At 39.5% G+C, this 16,381-nt stretch overlaps 1 protein-coding gene across 11 annotated transcripts in view; it reads left to right on the top strand.

Moving 5' to 3' along the window:
* The window catches only part of ESRRG (estrogen related receptor gamma), a 392,081-nt gene that overhangs the window by 60,763 nt on the left and 314,937 nt on the right, over positions 1 to 16,381 (top strand). Inside the window, exon 1 of one of the 11 annotated variants that reach the window (XM_072856941.1) lies at positions 3,825 to 3,927. The exons of the other annotated variants lie outside the window; for them this stretch is intronic. Within the exon in view, the coding sequence (XP_072713042.1) occupies positions 3,827 to 3,927 (101 nt within the window). The 5' untranslated portion in view covers positions 3,825 to 3,826. Of the gene's footprint in view, positions 1 to 3,824; positions 3,928 to 16,381 lie in introns of those variants that run through there. 11 annotated transcript variants of the gene reach the window in all.

Raw genomic sequence — 16,381 nt, 5'->3', positions numbered from 1 at the left:
TCTGTTTTCAGCCCATGAAGATGCCCATTTGTTACACATGTAGCTGGAGATTTTGGCAGATCTAGGTGTAAAGCCAGCGGAGCAGAATGTATATTATAGCTCTGCATTTCATTTCTAACAGTTAATTATTTGCTGGTTCTGAGCAAAGGTTCTGTATTCAGTCTTGTGCCAAACATGGTTAGTGTTAAACCCATACCATGCATTAAGCCTCTGGGCTAAGGGATGCAGATTTGCTACTTAAATGTTTTTTCTCTCTGCCAACTGCTTTGTTCTGGCTATCTACTCCGTAGCTGTTGTCCCAGTGATCTGAGTAATCTTCTTCCTTCCAGTGGCTCTTAAGTGTCCGTGTTTTCATCAGGATGGCAAAGACCGTGGGGAGGGGGATGTGAGCTGGGACAGTATATTGGGGAAGACTCAACAAGATAAATGGCACAGTACTTATGCAAGAGGGAGGGGAAAAGTCCTGACCCAGTGCTGAGTTCAGCCCACGTGTTGTCTTCTGAGAGACAGTGGGGTGGGAGAGAACACGCCCAGCAGCACATGGCGTGGAGGCACCGTCTCCAGCACGTCTCTGCATGCCAAACGTAGCCGCAGGGAAGCAGACTTCGCCAGCAGCTTCTCACAGCTATGGCCAACCACTAGGTAACCTGTTCGTGGCTATCACGGTTTAGCACGGGGTAGGTATAGATCGGATGGCCCTGGCTTTCCATTTGTGTAGTTGTGACTCCGTTGACTGTAAGAGATGTACTTTTGATGTGGAATGGCAGAAGCGGAGGTGTATGAGAGCCAACATGTAAAATGGTACAAATCGGATCAGATTTGGGTCTCTTGTGTTGTCTCAGTGCCCAGGGACGACTTAGGCCGTAACACCCATTAGCAACATGGGAAGATAGGTGTGTAATTCTCACTTTGGAGGAAAATACTTTCCTTAGTGTCCATGTGCCAGCTGCATTGACTCAGAACACTGTAAGGAGCTCCATTAAGTTCTATTGGGTCCATAATCTGCACATTAAGAAAAATTTACATGATAGATGGAGCTGTTAAAGTCTAATTGGGTAATCAAAAATTAGTTAATGTGCCAAAATATGTATTTAGCTGATAAACTCTAATGGTTCCAAAGGGTTCTAGTATTAATAGAAGGCATGCTTGCACATTAAGGAGTTGAGAGTAAGATATTGCTCTTCTAACACTCGTTTCAAATAAAGATCCCAAGGCACTTGACAGATATTAAATCACTTATTGATTTGATTTTTCCAAAATATGTCCATCCAAGGCTCTGGTGGAATATATGTTAACAATAATGTCAAACTTGCACATAAATAATAAATTATAATTTCCCCCTACTTCCCAAGTCTATCAAGTGCAATAATCACTCCTGCCCTCAAACCCAGTTAAAATCTCTCTAGGCTGGGTCTTCTTTAATTGAACCATATTAGGTCCCTGTGATATACTCTATCCACTTGAGTGATAAATAAGTTGAACCCTCGTGAAATGAACTGGTTTGAAAAGGGGTAGAGGTAAAGTCAGTGGCAGAGTCAGTAAAAGAACATGGCATTGCTGGTTACTTCTCCTTTACCCTGCAGAGCAACCAGCGCAGCGTTTGTGTATTCACAGAGCCAGAAGGATGTTTTGTCATTCTGCAAATAGCTTCCTTACCTATTCGTTCAAATTTTATTCTTTTTTAAATGGAGGAAATGAATAAGAATTTTAAAATAACTCTTCTGCTTAATGGTTTCAAAATGTCCTAATGTATTATTAATAGCATGCCACTCCCACATTATAATGGCATGTGGTTCTGTGTTTGTACAGCATCTAGTGAATAGGGACCTCATCCAAGAGGCTTTTGTAGGCTCTTCTACAGTTCAAAGAGATAATGATAGCTTTATTTTAAGATGGAAAAAGGTTATCCTTGTTTTATGGAGGAAATTGAGGCAGAAAAGTAAAACCTGTCGCAGAAGTAGAGCTAGACTCCAGGCTCAGATGTTGCTTTGCTGCTCTGACTGCTGGACCACAGCACAGAGGCATTCCTAAACTTGTGCCTGTTAAAAACAATTTATGCTTTGGTTCATGTATGATGTGCCTTTATTTCTTTATGGGATTTATAACAATAACTATCCTGAGTGTATTGGACCTCTTGTGCTCTAAAAAAGCCTCTGGACATCTAGATGTGCCAAGACAAATGGCCAAAGTCCCTTCTGTTCGACTAGGCACGACTTTGAGGAGGGAAAGAGAACATCTCCAAGAAAACTCAAACTTAGGGTAGCCTAATCCTATCTGCATACCATGTAAATATTTAAAGACAAAATGTAACAGCCACATTGTTGAATTTCCTACTTTGGATGACTGTCACATTTTTAATGATAGTTGAATAGTTTTGTATTTTATTTATGTGGTGTCATTTGTTTGCTGGGGAATAGGAATTGAACACTTTCCTTGCCTCTGAATTTGAAAATGTATTCTCCCGATATCATTAGTTGAAGGATGTTAGACAACTGCATGTTTTCTCTTCCACATAAATAAATAAATAAGCCAAGTGTCACGATTGTTTGCTGTCTAATATACATAGATCCAAACGTATACTGAAATGCTGTTTGAAACAGATGAGTCAGCACGACAGTTTCGGACATCTGCCTGGAAAGAGAGAAAAAAAAAACCCTCATAGAGAGGCAAAAACCAGAAACAGTCACTTGGCTTTTTGGGAAAGCTCTGGCCTGAGAAAGGAAGGAGAAAAAAAAGGTGGGGAATAATGAATTCATCAAGCTGAAAATGCACAGGCCAATGGAGCGCTTAGATTTCAATAGAAGGCAAATGGAAAGAGAGCCTCCATTACTGTTGAGATACACCGACACGGCTCCACTAATCACTTGGTCATGCTTGGTAGACAGTAAGTTATCACGGGCCATGACATGGTGAGAACAGGTGCCAGGGTTTGTTGTAAGAAAAAATTGTTTATTTAACATCCGCAACAAGATCATCCCCCTCCTTCACCTTGCATCCCTGTGCCCAAATCCATCCCTCTCCGCAGGGGAAGAACACGCCGGGCAGCACAGCCAGGCTCCTGCTGCGGAGCAGACCTGGGCGGCTGATAACAACGAGTGAACGTTTTTGGTAGGGTGGGACCGAGGTGGTGACAGACAAAAGTGGCCTATAGTGGCAATTAAGCGTGTGCTGGTAATGAGAGACAACGCTGTTGTGGTCTCAGTGGACCGAGCTGGTCGGTTCAGGTGTGGTTGTGCACCTGGAGAAGGAGGGTGGGAGTGCTTACTAGTTTTAGCACAGGTAGCATGGGTGTGAAAACAAGCAGGGTGGTACTTCAAGACCAGAATTGAAGTAAATTGCTGGAGGTTTGTCCTCTGCTTCAGCCGTTGTTGTAAAATGTATTAGAGGCCCTTTTAGCAGAGCTTCCGGTCCATTCACAACACTGATGTACCAGATGAGCAGCTAGGTGTATTGTAGAGGCAGTAATAAAAATCCCCTATTTAATATACATCAGGATTTACATCAGACAGGTCTTGAAATACTTGTCACCTTATGGGTGTACAGACTGAGATATCTAAGAGGCTCCCAGGGTATTTGGGTCATGAATTCATTTTTGTAAATAAAGGGTTTAAATAGCTTTTTCTAGATTTTGAACAGTCTGTCTTACCAAATTTGTCACCCCTTTGAAGAAAATTTGTAGTACTTGCTAGCTTCAAAATTCATAAAACTGTCGACGTTGCTTTTATGTGAGATATGTCCCCTCTTTTTTTTTTTTAAAAAAAAAACCAAACTAAAATCTCTTAGGCTTTCTCTTTGAAAACTGACCATTTCTATTTGAACAAAAGGAATGACACTGAATCGAGTGATGCTGGGCTTGGAAAATAACTGTCCCTGGGAGGTTGCTATCGTAACATTGAGGAAAGTCTCCTCAGAGCCCAGTCTTTCAAGGTAGGTAAGTTTTGTTACAGTTGTGCTCATTGATTAATGCAGTGGATGGGAGCTTGGAAGAGCTGGGCTCTATTCTTGGCTCCTGCCACACACTTCCTATGTGCTGATGAACAAGTCTTTTAGACCAACGCTTTTTCTTTGTGAGAATTTCCTTGCATTTTAAATCTGTGGGGAATTAAATGGAACGGACATTTAGATTCACTTCCCCACCTCCTTCAGTAATAGATGAAACGGAGAGGATATAGAAACATGTTTAAAAGATCAAATCAATGCACTTATTTTGTAACCAGGAACTGAAAGGAACAAGCTGTTGTTTTTTTTAAAATACACATCTGCTTTTTTTCCCCAGCCTCCCTCTGAGATAAATCAAAATCAGTCTTTGAAAGATTAATTGAGGAGTCCATTTCTCACAAAAATGTAGCTGAGGACTTAAAAAAAAAAAAAAAAAGCATAGCGTTGACTAATAAAACTGTCTAGCTATACAAACCTTTAAAATCAAGAAATTGCCTGTCCACATGTTTTTTCTGTCACATATCTTAATTAGTTCCACAAATAACACTGCCTACTTTCGCTTTCCCATCTATTAATTAGTCCCATACTACTGTGAAGTGAGCACTGAGAATATAGCCATTCTTCGTTCCTTGTGTTATAATACAGGACATTACCTTCATTCTGACCTGAGGAGAAAGGAAGACTCTTTATGAGAGCATGGCTATCTTGTAAGGCCCCTCAATTCATTTACAGATTTGCATTATTTCTGTATAAGAAAGAATTTGATGTTCTGAACACACACACAGACATGCACACACACACATATTCACACAAAATTAGTAAATCTAGAATACTGAACTGTGATATGCTCTAGGGTGTTCCTCTATGATTAAACTAATATTAGGGAAAGAAAGAGACTGGGAGACTAGAAGCCAATTTAAATAAAAATAAAAATCTCATGCACTTAAGGCAGAAATAAAGAGCTGAGATTTTTTTTTGTTTTCTTCCTCTGGTCAAAAAGGAGAAATAATAATGAAGAAAGAAACACTAAATTGAACTCAGCCCGCTCTTTAAGAGCAACACCTAAAATTCCTTGAGTTAAAAATGAGTCTAGATAGCTAGCAGATTCACCTACAAAATTACCGTTGCTCCTCCAGTCCTTATTCAGATGAGATAAGTTCTTTTTCTGATAAGGCATGTGTGTGAGCTTGTTAACTGAACCCATAATTAACAGACTTGTAACATCTAGAGCCCCACGTACCTTAAAATCAGAATATCTTGAGGGTGCAGATCTGTGAAAGCAGAGCTTTTCAAAGGGATCGCTCATGCTTGTAAGCTTTCTGAGTGGCCAGAGTAACAAATATAGTTTGGATATTTTCTAGTCAGGTGAAAACTGTCTAACCTAGTAGCAAAATTTCTGTTATTAGTGGCTTTAGTTTTATTCTTTGCAATCCATCTCCAAGTTGTGGGGATTGAGCTGAAACTGATGGACTTTCCTACTGCCTCAAGTGTTTTCTACCACCAGAAGACCGCAGACCACCTTGTTGTGAGAGGCAGCCTGCGTTCAGAACAAAGCAGTTCAGAGGGGCTGGAAAAGTAGGGATTTATGGCATGGCATCGAAGTGCACAGCAGTACCAACCCTCCAGAAAAATGTGATCCTGCGTAGTCCTGAGTTTCCACAAGTCTAACTTATTATGATACCGGTTATTCAACATCTCTCCAGTGCATAGAAGTTCAGTCTGAGGATCTGTCTGTTGTTTCTTCTTGATGAGGAAAAAGTGATTGAGTTTAGGCCAGGTATAGCTAATTTATCTTAGTATAGATGAAGCCTGTATACCCATCTTCAAGTTTAGATTGTATTTCCCATCATAATATCTGAGTCTTTAACTATCTGTCATGAGAACTTTCAGTTCCTCACTTAAAAATGAATTATTAGAGAATATGCCAATTCAGTATGCCAATTTTATCTGATTTTAAAAAAGTATACCCTCTTCCCCTTTAGTTGTTCATCAAGCTTATTCTCTGTATCACCAAAGTTGGGTAAAAAGATACGTCATTGAAAGAAGACTATGTGGTATAGTATGAAGGTTGTTCTTTCAGGTTCATAAAGTGATCTGATTTCATTTTGAGTTCCCAATTGATGTTTGTTTTTATTTAAAATGTCTGTAAGGGTAACTGTTCAGAATGTACTATCCAAGATAATAGCATTAACTGGCATGGCTGCAAAATCAATAATAGTAACAAAAATATACCTCTACTGATTAAGAGTGACATAAAATAAATTTGTTAACTAAAATGGATGTAGTCAACAGTTTAAACACATCTTAAATACTGTAATGCAGTTCATAGTTCTTATTTTAACTTTTAGATAATTTTTTATAAAGAACCTTTGAAAATGTGTGTTGTCTTTCTCTCCTTATAGAAAGACAAGGAAAACTAACCTAGAAACTATTTTGCTCCCTCTAATAGAGCCCTCACCTGCAAAAATAAACCTGATAACAAAACCGTAGTGGACTTCACCTGGAGAAAGTAATTGAACATGGTAATTCAGAAACCATAGACTAGCTTTGAAGGACAGGTCTTTGTCATCAGACTTCATGAGAAACAGCAGAGCAGGAATAAAAATAGATCATTGACCAAAAATATCCTTTTCTAGCTGGGTCATTTAAAGAACTGTCCTTTTTTAATCATACATACAGCTGATTCCAAAACTACCCCAAAAAGGGGTCTAACTCCAAGGTCAAATACTCTGGAGGGTTTTGTTGTTGTTTGCTAGCTCTGGATTTTTTTGAGAGCAAGAATAGTTACAGGGATAAAGAAGAGTGATTTGCAGAAATAGAAAGCCTGGAATAGAGTCTTTGAGTCAGGTATGTAAGCGTACGTTCATCGAGCTGTGACCAGCACCAGGGCACGTGCGTCCCAGTCATGTCATTTCTAAACCCAATAGATTCCTACTGCAGCTTTTTGAGGTCTTCTCTACACTGACTCATGGGTTTTGGACTTGGCACAGAAATCCAGATGTGTGGGCCACATATGCTGATGGCACTGCATTGACTGACCAAAGTTGATTATTAGCGTCCTTCGCATAAGAAACCTAAAGGTTTCTGGGCACTGAATGGGAACACTCTGGGCACCCAACATAGCATCATCATAAGCGTCATCACAGATCAACAGTACGGCAAGTTAATTTTTACCTTATTTTGAGGGAAAAATGAAGACACTTAGCTATTAATTTAGAGGTCTTCAAGCTGTCTGAAGTTTGCTTTATGGAGAGACAGCAGTTGAGCTCAGATTCTTATATATCAGGGGGGTTTTTTGTGATATATATAGAAGTCATGGAAGTGCTCTGTTTCTATAGATTATTTTTATTTTCCATTTAGCTGTGGGGATAAGACGGTTAAAAAGTACCTCTTCCCCATGTGGGTAGAGAGTGCGCTGAGGAAGTGATTTTCACTGTGCAAGGGCAGCAAGACGACTGGAGGCTCCTAGGGTGCTGTGCAGGTACACGTCACACGATTTCCATGTCAAAAAAAGGCTGAGGAGCAGAAGGATGAGCGGCATGCTCCATGGCAGACCTGCAAAAGGGGTTCACCAACCACCCCTTGAATGTAAGTGGAGAAATGAAGGGGGCTCCACTGTCCTTCTGCACCTGTAGGAGAGGATTCCCCATGGGTGTGCACACTGATGTGCAGCTCCAAGCAAGGCACTGTGTGTACTGACTGCAGCCCTGCGGAGCTTTGCCCCATTCCATGGAAGCCCGACAAGAGCTCGAGGTCTGAGCTAACTAGTTTAAAGTTATCTGCTGCAGCATAATCCTCTGGCATTCGCAGAAGTCTCACCCATTGAGACAGAGCTTCAACTTCTATAAACAATTTTTGCTCAAGTGGGGGCCATCGGTTCATACCAGCTACTTACGAAAGTTTGGCAAAGCTTTGCTTGCGTCCCCTTCATACAGTGGCGTTTCACAGGAGAGACATGTCTGGGAGACTACTAGAGACACTTCAGACACTGCGTAAAATGTTTACTCATCCTAGCTCTTTATTTTAATACATAAGCACAGCTTGAAGGAGAGATATAAAATAAAACTGAGTATTGACAAGAGACACAAAAATATGAAGATTCTAGTTCGGGACTATCAGAGATAATGATACCTAAACACCTTAACCTCAAACTCATTAGTCTCACATATCTCAATCAATATGGATTCTCTCAGAAATCAATTTTCAGCAGCAAATATGATTGTTAAATAATTCACAAGTTACAGGCCTTCGGGCAAGAAGAGGTTAGAGAAGCAGAAGGAAAGCGGTGATCTCGACCTGAGATGTGATTTCAATTAAAAGAGGAGAGTCTCTGTAAAACATAGTTTTATGTTCAAGGTGTCAAACTGTTTAAAGAAAAGAGGATTATAAATGTAAATTACAGTCTTAAGCAGTACGATATTTAAAATGCATTCTTATTTTTCATACATTAGCAGAAAGAATCCATTCAATTGATCAGCAACAAATGTGCTATTTTAAAAATCCCAGCCAGTGCTACTGGCATCATTTCTTTTGTTTATTTACTTTTGCTTTTTCCCCGTCTGTATTACGTAGTTAATTTATTATGAAGTACCAGTGAAAGGCAGAAGTGGTACAAAACTTGAGGAGATCCTCTCGGATCCTTTGAATGTTTCTGACCAAAGGCATTAGAATTTATCCCTATTGTTAATTTTATCTTCTCATGTCTGCTTGGTGCCATACCTGTGTTTTCAGGTTTGCTATTAGGTGAATGACAGTTCTTAGCAGGAACATTATTTTAGGGGTAGAAGGGTCAAGCTGGGAGAAGTCTTACGAGGTGGGATGGTACTAGCACCCCAGTACTTTTCTCAGGGCCTTATCATGCCTACTGCAGCACAGGGAAAGATTTGTATTGATCTGCTGAGTCTTGGATCTGCTTCTAATTATGCTTGTGTAAATTTGGAATTACATCACTGAAGTTAATGGTATAATAACTATATTAGATTAATGCAAATATTCATATTCAGGCCCGGAATTCTTCGGATTTGTAGTTTTGTTGTGATGTCCATAGATGCAAGTTGTAGTTTTAACACAATTTAAAAATCATAATTTAATTAAAAATATTTACTAACCTAATTATTTCTATACCAGCCATCTCTTTGAAGTAATTATAACGAAACATTTTAAACTGATGTTATCTGTATTCTGCCAGGGATTTTTCAGTGGGCATAATTTGGATAAATATCAAGCACTCCAAATGCATTTGAATTCAACCCAGGTCAATAATGGTATTACTGTCTGAAGGCCCTCGATAGGTTTAGTCAGATGAGCTGGTGAGCTTATTCCAGTTTTGACAGCACTTAGATGCTCTGATGTCAGATGCCGGTATAACAATTCAAGCAGATGGAAGAACTGCAGTGAAAAGGTACCTTTAGCGAGGCACAGCTGAGGCTTTGTATAAAGACCTAACTACATTCCTAGTCTTTGAAGTGATCTGAGCTAAGGCTCATTGGTTTGGGGTTACCATGCATATGGCAAAACTTGAGTCCCACCCATGTTTTTAGTTTCTTTCCAAAGCACTCCATCCTTCATGGCTGGCTGGCAGCCTTTCACCTGCACAAAGTTTCAGTTACATCGAAACTAAAAAAAAAAAAAAAAAAAAGAAATCCCAACAAAACCCCTCTCCTTCCAGAACTTAGAAACACCATATAAGTTCACCATCTCTAAGACTGTTCAAAACATGGAAAAAAACCCTTTTTAACATACTTCAACTATCTCTAAAATTACTTAAAACTTTTTCTGTGTTAGGAGATGCATGAAAGAGTCAAAGAGCCCTGGTTTTCTCTGCTGTGGATAATGAGTGAATTGTGATCAGAAGTGAAAGGCAGCACCTGGTTGCTGGTGAGAAGAGGGACAATACTAAGGAAGATCATGGAGATAGTTTTATTGTGTAGTGATGGGAGAAAGGACTTAATCCCCTTTTCTGTCTCAGCTTACAGTGAAAACAGAAAATTTGTATCCGTGAATAGGGTTATGGTCTGAGCCCATGTCCCAAGAAAGCAAAAGAGGGGTAAGGGAGAGTGTTCATGTTTACTGCTATGGATTTAAAGCCAACCGCGTTAAAAGTTATTTCAGTCAAAAATGGGCTAAAGTAAGTGTAATAGGTATAATATATGCTTATGGTACTCTTCTTTTCTAAATCTGGTTTTGTATTGAATGAAGTTTGTTTTAAAAATATATTTTGAAATGTGATTAGTGGTGAACGTCAGTGAAATTTATTGTACTATTAAAATCCTATTGGGTCTTTGTTTATGAAATGTATTTTCCTGTATTTGAGGTTTAGGGAGGCTTGATAATGAGGCTGTGAAGATTCATGGCCCCTTTTCTGCAGCTTAATTTAGGCTCTATATCAAATATGTAAAAAACATTATATCTTCCTGCAGCCTGTGTGTGTGATACATTTTGTATTATTTCCCTGCCAATGTTATTTCTTTTACAAATGCAGAGCTGGAAAATAGTGACAAACTGACAAGCTTAGCTTTCTGTTATTTCCTAGGCTAGAAAAAGTAAATCTGGAAGGTGCTATGGTCATAAGTTTTATTAAAGTGAGACATGTGTCCATGGCCACATGTTCACCAAAGATCACATTATTCTTGATTTAAAGTAATTAATGGACAGCCAGCAGTGAAATTTGTGAGGAGGTGTTTCAGCGGCCCACTATCTCTGCTGCTGGCTGAGAACTTCCACCTTCCAGTGTAGGATGCCTGAAGATAAACATTCCTGTTGGAAAGCGTCATGGTGCCCCCAACCATATGCCAGTGGCCTGGCAATGAGCTTTAGCTTTACACGTGTAGCTGAGGGATACTCTTGTCCTTAGCTGTAAAGAACTTCAGAGGATGGTGGTTACAGTGGAAAGGTGTTATTTTGATTTTCACACGGTTGGTCTGATCTCCTCCTTGATTCTGCTGGTGATCTGTGCTGCGATCCATCAGCGCAGAGAGGTGCGGGTATGGTAGAATCGGTCCCTGGGTGATTTCAGTCTCCTGCTCCAACACAGCGTATCTCTTCCAGGGATGTGTTACAGTGTGTGACTTACAGAAGCACCATATATTGCTCTTTTCTGTAATTTAGGAAGATTCTTTCATTCCTGTCTTATCTTGTACCATAGATTACTTACATCTCAAGGTTCAAATTCCCCCAGAGATCCGGGTTCAAGAGTGGTACGTAGGTGTTTCTGGGCACAGTTGCTCTCAGTTCTTCAAATATCCTTATTACTAACTCGGTCAAATCACTGTCTCCGATCATAAGCAGGAGAGAGGTTTCTGAAGAACAGAGGTATAGGAAGAATAAAGTAAGATGTTCCCATTTGTTATAGGTGCATCCTTAAGTAGGAGAGAAGGGCATTGCTTCCCGTGTATGTCGGTGTAATTGAAATTAGAACCCTGCCCCAGCAGTCTGTATGGAAACAGATAAAGATCAATTTTGTTACCTCACCAAAACCTGAAATATCAGCAAATTGATCTCCTCTTGCTTATACTGATATAAACTCTCAGTAATCCCACTGAAGGCTGGGGAATGACATATGTAAAACTCTTGTTCTCTGATCAAGCCCCAAAGTCTTTGGAAGCAAAAGCTTTAATTTGCTGGCGTCTTTCAGATTGGTAGGAGTGGTTAGGGAATGAAACCATCAGATCTGTCTCTAAGATCTCTACGAGCAGTAAGTCCCTGGTTTGAATTGTTCTGGGTAGCGTCTTTGAATCCTACCTCTGCTATGTTCAAGACATTGTTTAGCCAGAAAAAACAAATCTTTAGGGCCAGGCTTTCCTTTCAAACGTGTCCTGGGATGTCAAGAGAACAAAGCTCTGTTAATTGTTCCTCATTCAAGATGCGTAGCATGGCATTATAATACTCAAACAATATTCATTAGGCAAAACAATTGCAATAATTATCTTATAAAAAGTCAGGCAGGGTAATTTCTTTTAAAATGAGGATAATCTCCAGAGGAGATTCTGTTCCAGTTTTGTTTTTGTTTGTTTATTTTTGGCTGAATGGTTTTAAATAGAAATTACTGAGGTGTCAATGACCTCTGGGTTCAATTGAATTAAGACATTTAAATGAAGTTTAAGCAATATTGGTATTTGCTGGGAGGTAGAAGATTGTGTCTGTGAAACGTACTGCAAAAATGCCACCTACATAAATTTCATTTTGAAGCCACGGCTAGAAATCAGGTGGTACAGGGTTTTTAAGTGTTTCCGTAAAGCCCTTGAAATTTGGAAAACCAGATCTCATCCTTAACCATTCTCAGGATGTTCTGGTTTTTTGATGCTTTGAGACACGACTGGTTTTTATGTGTGTCTATGGGGACACGTACAGGGGGTGAAAAATAGCAATAGGATTCCTTCTCTTGAATTTTCTTTTGCTTCTCAGCTCTTATGTTTTTCCCAAGTATTGGCAAGACCCTGGACCTGGGTAATATGCATGATGGGCACAGAAGAACATGCCAATAGCTAAGTATTTCAAAAATCAAGTAGTCATTTTTACTGGACACCATGATAATTATCCATCAAAAATTAGGACTGCTTCTAGCAAGCCAAGAATCTCCTTCTTTGGATTCAGTACTGTAGTTTCCAGAAGACACCAACAGTACTGTGAGATTAATTCAATACTAGGATGCAGCTGCATTGATCTTTCTGATGTCATTGCCCTAAATTATTATAGGATACAACTAAAAAACAGGTCTAGAATACATATGAGCAAGGACATGATCCAGGAGTATTTCTTCTCATTCTAATAATGAATTAGTAGACCAAATCTTTGCTCTGAGAAATCCACATGTATTTCAGTTTTCATAAGATTTTTTTTTATTATTATTTTTAAAATCTGAAGGGGGGGCAGTTGTAGCAAGAAGATTGATAACTGACAGAGAAGACTAGAAGCTGATCCTGTACTCTTATTCAAATTCATGAATAATTTTCACTTGTATGAATTGCCCGTTGAAGTCCATAGCACTTCTTATGTGAGACAGGATCACTCATGCAAATAAAGGTTTACGGGACAAGGATCTGGGATGTGTTATTACAGGGTCCTTTCCTGATACAGTCTTGGCGTTTTTACTTCTTACTCACTAATTTTATAGGTTCTATTCTTCTGCCAGAAGAGGTTGTTACATCATTAATAATGGACCTTATTATTGCTTTTAATATTTGAATTATATCTGAAAAAGCTTGAAGGTGTATTCATTTCCTTAGGAGCATTAAAATGAAAAGATGCTAGAGTCTTTGAGTTATACTCTGTATAATTTTAAAATAATTTTGGCATTTTTTCCCCTCTGGCAACTGAAGCCTTTAACCTTATGGGACTCTGATTTACAGTGACACCACAGTCTTTTCAAAAGCAACATTATTATGTCACCGAAACTGAAATGGTACAGTCAGAAATAAGCAGAAAGTAATTACGGGGCAAAATTATTACAGTAGAGCAGACTTGACCCAGAGACCAAGGGCCGTATCCTGCTTGCTTTACTCGAACAAATAGTCCCGTTGCATCTCATTCAGATGTGCAGCACTAGCATAAACCCAGAAAAAAGCTCACATGAAGTCACCACTGTAACTGAGATTAGAATCTAACTGAGACAGAATTATGCATGTGTATGTAGAGGGAGGAAGAGACTGTCCAAAATATTCATTTAATTTGAATATGTATAGGAAGGGAATGAAAGTGTTGGGCCAAATCCTGCTCCCATTTACATTAATGCAGCCCCATGAAGTCTGTTGAGGGTACAATTTGATGTGACATTAGCACAATCTAACTTTTACATTTGCCATTTTCTTATTTGCTCACAGCATGTGGCCAGCCAGAAATATAAATAAATCTGTTTCTAGGAGGAATCCAGCAATCCTTTGAAACTTTCCTTCTTTGCATTACAAGAAAAGAAGGGGTAGAAAAAAGGGGAGAGGATGGAGGGTTACATAAATGAGAGCAGGTGCGGTCGTGCAGAAGTAACTATTCAGCATATGTAAGTGCAGTTGGAAAATCATTGTCTTGCAGAGAATACTTGAAATTGGTCCCTAATGGCCTTGGTTTTTGTCATATGGTCTTGATTATCAGGCTAAAATTGCATTGCCGATGCCTTTAGTGTGAACGAGATGGATGAATAATTATTACGTGCGCTGAATACTTTTCTGCAAGGAGGAACCAGGACATCCCCTGGTCACCGCAGCTACCATTTCACCTTGCTGTCAAGAAAACTGCAAGTGGCCAATTCATCACTTCCTTATTGTTCTTAAAATATATGTTTGTACTAATAAACGCTCATACCTGCACTAAGAATGGGCAACGCAAAACCTGTGTTGTGAGGCATAATTGCGAGACCCAGTTATTTCTGGGACTAAGGGGGTGCAAGCCCTCAGTGCCTTATCCTGTTCCTAAAGACCTTGCTTTATCTTTGTATTCATGCAGATCTCTGTGACTATATTAAGGAGCAAAATGAGTTTCTAGTAAATAAAATAAGCACATACAAGATACCCCAAATTAGTTTTGGCCTCTGTTCAGAAATGAATTACCATCTTTTTTCTTTTTAGCAGTTAAAAAAGGACTCGCACGCTGCCTTACTTCCCTCTGCCTACCTTTGCCTCTGTTACTGGTTACTACTACAGTAACAGAAGTAGCAGTAATGAGGGTAACAAAAATCTTATTGGTAGCACTCAGAACAAGTCTCTGTGGTATTGAAAAGATTACTCCACCCCCCACTGGCCCCTCCACAGAAGGAAAATGTGATGATAAATTTCAGAACCACTCCGAGATCCGTGACCATGACCACGCTGCTCGTTCATCACCTGAATATTTACATTAAATCATGGCTAGGTGTGACTGCTGCTTACTCCCTGTGCAATCCTTTGCAATACTGGCAATTAGTTACGGGATCCACCAGTTCCTAAATGTTGCAGGTTGAGCTTCCTTGTAGCCACAAATAGAGCACAACAACCTGGGCTTCCTCTTGGCGTGTGATCAGAAGGATTGTGTGTGCACAGGGTACAAGTGTTACAGGACAAGATTTTCGGTGTCTGCAGGTTTTTCTAATTAATTGCTTGGTGCCATTTGCCATTAAAACCCTAATGAAGTGCCTAAAACCAGTTTTGATTAAGTAATCAGACAATTGCCCCAACTATTCAGGTCTACTGATTATCTCTTACCAGTTGTTTTAGCAGTGACTGCCTATTATGGACCTAAAAAAATATATGTGCATAGCTTAAATTTGAAGAAAAGAAAGAAAAAGGAATAAAAAATCACATTTAAGAGAACGGGTTTTAACCATCTTTTAGTATCTTCCGTCGAATTCTCCAAATACTCTTCTTGCATGAGTAAATTAATCGTTGCGAAACATTTCCCTTGAACTTACGTATTCTTTTATACCTATTTTACAGATGGCTACACTCAAGCGCAGTGTATCTCTACACTCAAAACAAAACATGTAGCCAGGTCAGGTTAAATATGATCCTATGATCTGCGTGATGACTGATCAAATTAACAATTGGAGTTAAACCTGAAGAGAAGCCTGAAATGAAGCACAAGCTGCTAGTCTCAATTCTCAATTTTCCCTCATTAGCTATCCGAGGTTATCTGGCCCAAAGTAAGAAGGCTTTCTTTTCTCCCAGAGTACCAAAAGTACCTAAGGAAAAGCCAAGTGACCTGCCTAAAGTAAGTGCCAGAACAGGATATGAGGATTCAGACTTCACCCAAGCTCCTATGTAACCCATGAGTGCGCTTGCAGCAAAATTTGGGTAGCAGCCTGGCCCCGCTTGTCTTTTTAAACCCAGTATGATAGGCATCACTCAAGTGCACCCAAACCATTGACTAATCAAATCACCTGAAGGAAGAGCTGGTAGTGGAAACTAGATGTTCCGAATTTTTTGAGAGATGTAGTCTATACACCTAGGTAGGATTCAAGTGATCTGAATCTCCCCTGTGGTGCCTCATTCATTTCTGTTGATACTGATTTGCATTGGAGCAGCCTCTGGCTTTTTTGAAGTACCCTTTTAAAAGGTTTAATCTGTTCAAATAGTGGACATCAGTCTTAATCTGGGGCTGTGATGGACTTTTTTGTGATTGGACTTTTTGGATCTCACAAAGCTCTCAGACACCTTCTGTATTGCGCAGTGTTGCAAAAGGTCATGTATTTTTTTACCTTTCTCCACTGCAATCACAGAACTGCTGCAGGGTGTTGCCAAAGTTCACAGCTAGGAGGGTGCAAAGGGTTACTGCCTATCCACGCTTGTTCCTTCCTGACGAACGGCCTTTGGTAAAGTCACACTGCGCCTCTTAGTAAAAATTAATGGAGTCATCTTGCTATGAATAAAATTCTAACCATAGACATCAGGGATATTAGTATGTAAAAGGATGCTATTGATGTTAAGAAAAAAAGGAAGACAAACAAAAATCTTAGAGGCTAAAATTTGATAGTTTATCA

Source organism: Ciconia boyciana, chromosome 3 (genome assembly GCF_034638445.1).
Source record: "Ciconia boyciana chromosome 3, ASM3463844v1, whole genome shotgun sequence".
Lineage (NCBI taxonomy): Eukaryota > Metazoa > Chordata > Aves > Ciconiiformes > Ciconiidae > Ciconia > Ciconia boyciana.
Note: the sequence above shows the minus strand (reverse complement) of the source record. Positions and strands in the feature narration are given on the sequence as shown.